Below are 10,061 nucleotides of genomic sequence, written 5' to 3' on the forward strand. Positions count from 1 at the left end.
TTGTTCATCTTTATAGTACCTAGGTTTCCACTACCATCCTCTTGACCTATGGCCAGGACACTGGGCAACACCCATGTGACCCTCATCCCGGGCACCGTGACTGTTCATTCCACTCAGGGAAAACAGCATGTGATTCAGCTGACTGGATTGATTTGTTCTTACCTTATGCCCCAGTATGTTCCATCACTTACAGCTGTGGCCTGCCACGCAAGAGCCTTTCCATCCATCTAAATGTGCTACCTGTAATACAAGCAGTGGCTTTTATATATTCATTTATTTGTGTGTGTATGAGTGTATGTGTGTATGTATGTATGCATGTATTTTTAGAGAGAGGGGAAGGGAAGGAGAAAGAGAAGGGCAGAAATATGCATGTGTGGTTGCATCTTGTGTGTCCCCACCAGAGATTTTGCCCGCAACCAAGACATGCACCCTGACTGGGAATCAAAACAGTAACCCTTTGGTTTTCAGGCTGATGCTCAAGCAACCAAGCCACATCAGCCAGGGAAAACAAGCAGCATCTTGATGATCATTGGGCAGATGTTCAAGAACGAGTAGCCATGTGACAACAGGAGACAACAGAACCTTGTTGGGGACCGCCCTGCCTGGTATCAGAAGCTGTAACCCCCGCCGAGGCTAAGGCTGATGGAGTGGCCTTGGACCATAAACCAGAAAGGAGAAAGAAGCTAATCTCCCTGGCAGGAGTGCTGCTTCTGCTGCTTCATTCATAACTGAACCCCGATGCTTGGTCGGTTAGCCAATGATGGGTAAGATTCCCCAAGGGGGGCACGACCTAAGACAGGCACAATCATGTGGGAGGCCCCCAAGAAAGGACTTTGGGGGCCACAGCAAAAGGGGGTGATGGACCCTCGCTCCTCGGCTTTGATATAGCCTGAGTCCTCATTTTCTGGGAGAAAATCTCCTTATCTCTTGGTTGCTTTAGTTCTCTTGCTCCACCTAAGCCTGAAACAATGACAGGGTTGTGCAGCTCTTTGCTGAAAAGGGTGGGTTCCCTGGGTGATCAGGCCTAAGAAAGAACAGGTAAATTCCTGTGAAACCTTCTTTGTTTAGAATGCTCTCAGTTGAATGAGAAGCATCCAAGGAAGAAGTAAGTTTCTTCCTTAAAGTTTTACAACTCTTTGACCCTGACTCAAAATAGGCCCTCAGACTTCCTTGTTACCTATTGTTTGATCCTTACTTCCTGGAAATGAGTAATGAGCTTTACCTGAATTCTTATGCAAAGGAAACCAATAAAAAGCCTCTCTGGAGGCAGATGGGCACTCACCCCACCAGAGAGAGTGGCCATTTCGTTCCTAATTCCCCACAGGACATGGTCGTCTCTGTGTATGTTTTTCTTGCGTGTTGACAAGCCATCCACAGCATTCCACGGTCACTGCTGGCTGGTGATTGCATCAGAACCCCATGTTCTCCTGGGTCAATCATGGAGGAAGAGATCTCGCAGATCAAGAACATGAACAGCTGTCCCTTGCATTCATTAAGTGGTATACCACAGTGCAAATCATTACCATTTTAATACAGAGCCATTGTAGTGACAGGTGTCCTTAAGGAAGTGCTTGCCTTTCTACTCAGGACTTGATGAATATTTTAGGTTCTGAATTACTTTATGTCCTTCAGTCATACGGGATTCTCCATGCTAGCTAGTATTCTCTACCAGGCATTCCTGCACCACCACATTGGGGAGTTTCTCTTCTAAAATCCCAGCACTTTCCAAGAGTGGACTCATGCACCTGCATCACACGGTCCAGTCTAAATGAGGCAAAGTGTAGATGTATACTCAGTCATGTCCAAGTGTAGACATTAGTGGCTAAACACACTGATAAGGGCATCAGAGATGAGATTTCAGACACCACTGGTCATTGCTCAGGCTTCTATTTAAAGGGGTTAGTCATGGAAGAGCTGTGTTGATGTTCTGTGTGTGGGCTCCTTGTCCTCCAAATCCAGCAGCCTGGCAGGTACTGGCTTCTCTCTTAGTTCCAGGGACAGATATAAGCATCTATTTTGTTTTCACTCTTGAGAGAGTGTCACAGGTGACTATGAATTGTGATCAACGAGAAAGTACCATTTCCACATGACCTTGGACCTGTGCTGGATTTATGAAGCATGTGTCAGTTATGTGGGCTCCCATGTCATTTAAGTCACTGCATGTTTATCCTGTGTGCTGATCTTTCCATCACGATGTATTATCACACTTGGGACCTGCATCAAGCAAGCATCCTTCTAACAAATGCTTGCCCCAATATATTGAATCAAGTCAGTATCTATTGGTTCAAGATTGGACTTCACAAACTTTCCACATGAAAGGAAATTGCCATTGAGTATTGTCCAAGATCAAAATGTAGGAAAAAAAAAATTTGCAATATCACTCACTGTGTGTCTTGGGTGCCCCCTGTTGTCAGGAGCACACCCTGCATCTCAGCCCTTCTTTCTCCTTAGGGGAGGTTTTTATCAAGGCTCATGGTGACTTCCTCTCACTGTGTATCTCTCGCACAGTAATAAACAGCTGTGTCCTCAGTTTTCAGGCTGTTCATTTGCAGGTATAGCGTGTTTTTTCCATTGTCTCTGGAGATGGTGAATCGACCCTTCACAGAGTCAGCATAGTATGTGGTACCACCATTATCATTGATAACTGATACCCACTCCAGCCCCTTTGCTGGAGTGTGGCGGACCCAGTGCATCCAGTAGCTACTGAAGGTGAATCCAGAAGCCATGCAGGAGAGTCTCAGAGACCCTCCAGGCTGCGCCAAGCCTCCTCCAGACTCCACCAGCTGCACATCACACTGGACTCCTACAAACACAAAGGCATCAGGTCAGAAACCTTCCTCAGGTCCACAGTTTCTCTCAGTCATATCACCTCACATACCCAGTGTCTGTCATTCTCCATAAATTACCTCTCAAAATTGCAACAAGGAAAACCCAGCTAACCCCAAAGTCCATCATGAGAGGTCTGTGCCCTGTCTTGAGCAGGGACTGGGGACACCTGAGATTCCTGTTTTGAGCTCCTGTTCCAGAGCTGCAGGGTCAGGGCTGGGCTGCTTTTAAAGAGCAGAGCAGCACTATTTGCATGTCCTCCAACTATATAGGGAGCTCTGGGTTACAGTGGTGACATAGAAGACAGTGTGCCATGTGTGAGTTTTCCCAGGGCATGCGTCTGTTAAGAATTCCTCCCCAGCCTTGGACATTTTGGAGAGTCGACCTGTTACCAAGACGTCGTGGGTTTGTTCCCAGGTCTGGGCGCATATAACTCCTGTTCAGGATGGAAACAGGAAGTACCAATCAATTGGTCTCTCTATTTTCTTTTTTTTTTCTATCTCCCTTCCTTTTTCCCTTTGTTTCTCTCTAAATGGAATGAAAAAAAAAATGTCTACTATTGAGGATAAAAATAATAAAATAATAAATAAAAGAATTACCTCCTATATTTTGAGCTGTGCCCTCCCCCACTGAGCCAACTGCTCCAGGAGGTATGTGACTTACAAGAGTAAATTGTCATGAATGGAGAGATGTAAAATGAGAGATGCCTTTGAGAGTCACCGGCAATGAACACAGAAAGAGAATTTCACCCTCACAAACATAGAGAGAAATAAAAGTACAGGAGATTCATGTTCAGGAGACTCAGAGTTTCATCATTACCATTTCTTCTACAAAGTAAGCATAGTATGGACTAGAACAGGGTGTGCCAGGAGAGCTTGTGGACCTTGTATTGAAAGGGACTGTGCATGTGTGTATGATTGGGAGACAGAAGTGTGAAGTCCACAGCACAGTAATCTGTTCTCCTGGGTCATGTACCTTCAGTGAATATGCAGCAGTCTTACTGAGTTGTATTTTGTTTATATTGTCTGGACTCTGTGGTAAAATCAGGTTCTAACACTGGGGACACTGAGGAAACTCGGACCTGAGTAGATCTGCTTAGGTGAAGATGTAGGTAGAGATTGTGAAGTAAATATATTAAAATTAAAGACATTTCATTATGGAAAAACTTGATGCCAATAACTTATGTAAAATAAGAGAAGTTAAATAAAATTGTGATTGATATGAAGAACACTGTTTTTCTTACATTGATTACAGAGAGAATAAATCATTTAAACAACCTTCCCTTTCTGGAGCAGGTGGATCTAACTTTCTACAAAACTGGTCAGCTGTGGACCTTCATCCTAACTTGCACCATCAGGATCTGTGGCTGTGAAGGCATGTGAATCATTTCTAATCAGGAGCACAGGACATAGGTCTGTCTCTGGTTCATCACAAGTAAATTTCAGGAGATTTGTCTCCTCCCTCTTTCACTTCATTTGTGTGTGTTCACGAACCTCAAAATTGCTGTCACATCATCCACACAGGATTGGAGTCACGTGGACATGAAGTCCCATGTGCATCGATTAGAGTGCAGAACTTGGAAGAGACAATCCCAGGTATATGGATAGTGGGATTCAGCAAGCCCAGCCCCAAAACTCCCAGGGTTCCTGTTCTTTATATGGTCATTTTCATTGTTATGTAGCAAGTTCAAGTTATGTTATGTTACTTTCTTAGAAATACTCTCACATAGTCATCTAGTTATTAGTACATTGGTGTGTCCAAAAAGTTCATTTGGTTTTTCAGTAACATGGCTCTAGTAACTATCATTTGTATTAACACCATTTATTTATTTATTTTTATTTTTATTTTATTTGAATTGTTGTTCATGAACAGCTTTTTGTCTTTTACTCCTATTTGAAACATTTTTTTTTAGAATGTATGATTTTCAGGAACAACTATAAAGGGCAAATCCAAAGGGTGATGGAAGCAAGGGAGGGAGGTGGGGATGGCTGGGGTGGTGGGGATCGGGGAGGGGGGAATGCAGAAAATTGTAATTGAACAATAACATAAAATGATCTGTCCATGGTGCACTTAACGTTCATCTTTGGGGGCATATGTGCCTTCCTAGCTGCCTTCCTCTTCAAAGTGCCCACCAACTTTGAAACTGTAGAGATCACTACAGTTGAGGAAGTGGCAGCTGATGAAACTTAAGCAGATTTCTGACCCCAGTGAAACTACATGGAACACAGAAGGAATATCAGTAAAAAATCACCACAACCAGCTGTGGAGGAGATGCCCACATTTCTCCATATGCACAGGGTCCCTGCCGTGCATTATCAGGGAGTGAGAGGTGTGGGCATTTTTCCACCGGGTCTCAGAAATGAAGCTTGAAATCCCCATGATGGTTTCTCTAAAATTTTGTAAGACTTTCAGAGTGGTGCCTGGGCCCAAGACTCTGGTCTGGAGAGGGGACAAAGGTTCCAGCTGGTCTGGACCTGTGACACCTAGACCTAGGATTAGGGATAGTTGCCACAGATTCTTTTACCTGTGGTAGTTACCACAGCCACATCCTCACAGGTCCCCAAAGTCCTGTTCCCAAGCACTTATGCGAACCTCAGTGTATGGGGAGTTGCTCCTTCTGTAACCCACTGGGTTCACGATGAAGGTTTGCTCTTCCCAGACAAACTGTCATGCTCCCCATGGGAGTGGGCATGGGGATGAGGTAAGAGCAGGGCCCACTGTTCACCTAGTGACACCTGTGCCACCCTGGAGAGCTCATGCCCCCATGCTGAGGCTGTGATCCTTCAGTGGCATATGGTCTGAAATGAGGGACTGTGAGCATCAGACTGTCAGGCTCTCCAAGGGAGCCCACACACAGTCATGCCCTCCTCCTCACCTTCACCTTGCAAAGAAGGCCAGAGCCCCTGCAGGCTGAGCCACCTGAGTGCCTGACACTGTCCTCACAACAGGATTGGGGGGCTGGTGAGACAGGCTCCATCAGTGTCTAAAGGGGTTCTAACAAAATAATAGTTCCCTGTGCAATGTGATATTAATATATTTTTTAAAAAGTTAAGTTTGTGTTGACGTCCATTTTAATTTTTTTTTGATTTTTAAATGTCATCACTAATGCATTTTATCATTACCATTATCCCCCTTACACCACCATCCTCCCAGCAATCACCTCACTGCTGTCCGTGTCTACAAGTCCTTTTCAAAATTGCACATTTCCTGCACCTCACACTGGACACTTGGAAACACAAAGATGTAGGTCAGGAACTGTTGCGTGCACACGGTTTCTCTCAGTCATCTCCAGTCACATACTCAGGGTCTCCCCTTCTTCATAGATTACCTCTTACAACACTAACAAGCAAAACCCAGCTGAGCCCAGACTCCATGGTAAGTTGTCTCTGTTTGCTGCTGACCAGGGACTGGGAACACCTGGGAGTCCTGGGCTGGGCTCCTGTCCCAGAGCTACAGGGTCAGGGCTGGGCTTCTTTTCATGAGCATAAGGGCCCTATTTACATGTCCTCCTACTATATATGGGGCTCTGGGGTTGGACAGTGACATGAAGGGCATGATCTCAAAATGTGACATTTCCAAGGCCACATGTCTCTTAAGATTTACCCCTGCCCTGCCTTGGACTGTTTGGCTCAGTTACTTGTAGTGTTGTCCTGCAACCAAGATAATTTGGTTTTCATCTCACAATCGAGTGCATATGATTCCTGGTCTGGGTGTGTACAGGAAGAAACTGATTTCTCTCTCTCTGTCTCTGTCTCCATCTCGCTCTCTCTCTGTATTCATTTTCCCTTGTTTTCTTTCAATAAAAGCAATGAAATATGTCTTTTGGTGAAGAGAAAAAATAGGAATAAAAATAAAAGAATCATTTCCTACATTTTGTCCTGTGCCCTCTCCAGTGATCCAGCCACAACAGGAGATGGGCACAGAACCTAGGAGAGTAAAGTGTCATAAGTGCAGAGAGATTTAAAATGAGAGATGCCTTTGAGGGTCACCAGTAATGAACTCACCAAGACAATCTCGTCCTGGCGAGACGAGATTTGAGTTCAGGAGACAGGGATTTTCTCCTGAAACCATTTCCCCTAGAAACTGATCAGAGTAGGAACTAAAAACAGTGTCACCATAGAGCACATGGATCCAGTGTTGGAGGAGGTAGCTCCTTTGTGTGCATCACTGGGAGACAGAAGCATGAACTCTACAAAGAAACAGACAGTGCTCCCTGATCATGTTCCTTCAGTGGAGTTCAGTGCTGAATGTGCAGCAGCTTAACTGCCACATTTTTTTCCTACCCTCTGTGGTGAAAGCAGGTACCAATATTAGAGACAGAGAAGAAACTCACTCATGACCAGATCTGGTTAGGAGATGATGCAGGTAGAGATTGTGCAGTATCTATGTTTAAATTTTAGAAATTATGTAAAATATTGATTAAAATCCTTGATAGAAAATAACAGCTAAGTAAAATGTCATTGATAAGAATGTTATTTTCTCTATCAGTTCATTAAAGAGTGAAAAATCATTCAAGCAACCTCCCATTACTGGAGCTGGTGGATCTAAATTGTATAAACTGTTCATCCTTGGAGGTTCAGCCTCAGGTTCACCGTCAGCATCTGTGTTTGTGCACATGTGACATAGCTGTAATCAGGGAGCAGGAGAGGGAGTAGGTTTGGGCCCCCAGGTGTGTCAATAGTTCATTTCAGAAGAACCATCTTTTCTCTATCACAGCCCCTATCCATGTCTGCACAGGGGCTTTGGTAGTTCTGCCCCCATGGCTGTGCATGATGGGCATCCAGTGAACCTGAACCTGATGCACTGACTGTATCAATGTGTGAATGGGAAAAGGAACTCCATCCATGGGGACACATTAACATGAATGGTGGGTGAAGCTCATCTGACCTGACACACACTCAAGACTCTCATCCTTCTGTGCTGTGAGTTTCCTCATTGTTTAATCAGTTCTGTTTCTCATCCTGTTTCTGAAAGATCCATATATAACATCTGGACTCACTCAGATAAGAAAAAAGTGCCTTGAAAATGTATCCATGTTTCAGGTTCCAGGGAAGGCCCACAACTCTGTGTTGTGCATCTCCGACAGACAGGTAGGTGTCACCACAACATTCCAACATTGGGCTCAAAATTATTTAGTCTCCATCAGAGGAAATTCAGCACAATCCTTCAATTTATTCAAGACTCTCATGTAGAATCTGAACCTGATAGCATTTGATGATGGATCACACATCAATATTAATCCTGGAGGTTGGTGACCAGGACTAGTGTAATAGTCCAACCTTAGTCAGCATCCATTCCTCCACCTGATGTAAAAGCAGACCAGACTTCACAGGACACTGCAGGTGCTGGATTCCATCAGCTAGGACAAGAACATGAAAGATACACAGGTCTGAATAGTAGTGCATGGTTTCTATTCTTTACAACAAAGTAGGTTTCCCTGTCTCTGAGAAACCTCATCACTTGAGCAACTGAGGAACTCTGAAAGCACTCACCTGTCCTGGATATTGGAATAATGTGATGGTGGAACTCAGTACAAAGTATAGTATGGAAGCTAAGAAAACGCTGTAATAACTCATTGTGCCAAACTACCACATGTAACCTGGGTAATCATCCCATCTGAGCCCAGATGATATATGTAAAGAAATTCAAAGCAGTTGCTATAAAAAGTCAATGTTTAGCTCATGATTTTAGTTATAAAAATATGGAAGACTTTATAGCTTTTTGTCTTACTCAGATATTTGATGTCTGAAGAAAGGTGTTTTTTTTTTTTTTTTTTTTTTTTTGGGGGGGGAGGGATCAGATCATTTCAAACAAATCCTGTTAAACCAGCCCTATTAAACTGCTCATGTGGGGTAGGCACACGGGTTTCATCTGCAATCAGTGCTGCAGTGACAACTTCCAAAGACAGCAGAGGTTGTTTCCTGCACCCGTGTTCCCAGAAACAGCAAATCCTCGGCAGCTGTGAAGATATGACCTGTCCAGAGACCAGTCCTCAAGGGCCCTTTGAAGCATTTGTATGGTTTCACCAAGCTTCACTGTCCTTGGGGTGTGAATATGTTGCATTTCTTGTGCAGGTGTTTCTGTGGTGCCTGGAGGTCATTCTCTGACAAATCCTACTGCCCATTAAGCTGATAGAAGCTGCTTGAGTTTGCATTTTCCCACTTGTACATTCAGGAAAGGAGGTGCTCACAGTACAGAATCCTCACAATCCAGCTCTGTGCAAGGTGGCCAGGGCTCCTACACTCACCGTCACCACCACTCACAATCTCTGCTAAGACAGAAAACAGCATTTTTACATAAGACTTAATTAAAGCCTCAGGAACCATGAACACTTTAGTCCCAAACTCCTCCCACTACCAGTGGTGGCTCAATATTCTCCTCCAAGGGCACATCAGTTGTCCTCTGTGACATGGGAAGTGGGAGAACCATGAAGTCAATGACTTTCACTCACAGCTGGCCTCCACCCTACTGCATTAGGACAGGATGGTATTATGACAATGGTCTCTATTTTATTCCACCTCCTGAATCTGGTTAGGTTCAGCTGGTTTGATGTGTTATTTGAATTGGTGACAAGAGTGTCTGAAAGAGACTCTTCCTATTGCTCACCTGAGAATGATGTGTTTTCAACACATTTTCTACCTGAAAGACATCACGGGTGACACACGATCCGGAACCCAGATAATTTTTCTGAGGGAAACTGTTAAGGAAGAAGAGACCAGCAGAAAACCAGCCCAAACCTTCAGCTGCACCTGCTCCTGGTACAGGGAAGGTACCCAGACTGCCCCCTAGTGGTCGAAGCTCCTGCCACAGGAGAGTGTGTGTCTGGGCTCATGCTAACTTCCCTTCACTACGTTCTTTGACAGTAATACACAGGTGTGTCCTCATCTCTCAGGCTGCCCAGCTCCATGCAGGCTGTGCTCAGGGATGTGTCTGTGGTCATGGTGACTCTGCCCTGCATCACCTGTGCATAAATTGCAGGACTATATTAAGGGTTACCTTGCCCCATTCATCCACCTCTTTCCCTTGGGCCTGCCACACCCAGTGCATACAGCATACCTGGGTAAGATATGTCCAGAAGCCTTGCAGGAGACCTTCACTGAGGTCACAGGTGTCCTCACCTCAGCACCTAAAGATTACATTTTCTGCAATCTGTTACCCTGATTTTAAGAAAGACTGAAAACAACAATCAGAGATCGATTGCCTGTTATTACCATCATAATAAAGTTCTTCCAAAA

At 44.5% G+C, this 10,061-nt stretch overlaps 1 gene segment (V, D, J or C); it reads right to left on the minus strand.

Annotated features, from left to right (window-relative positions):
- Positions 1-2,486: 2,486 nt before the first annotated feature.
- Positions 2,487-2,979, minus strand: LOC114489680. The segment is given in 2 exon segments: positions 2,487-2,803; positions 2,907-2,979. Coding segments are annotated over 2 exon segments (366 nt in total).
- Between the last annotated feature and the right edge of the window lie 7,082 nt (positions 2,980-10,061).

This window comes from Phyllostomus discolor, chromosome 15 (genome assembly GCF_004126475.2).
Source record: "Phyllostomus discolor isolate MPI-MPIP mPhyDis1 chromosome 15, mPhyDis1.pri.v3, whole genome shotgun sequence".
In the NCBI taxonomy this organism is placed as follows: Eukaryota; Metazoa; Chordata; class Mammalia; order Chiroptera; family Phyllostomidae; genus Phyllostomus; species Phyllostomus discolor.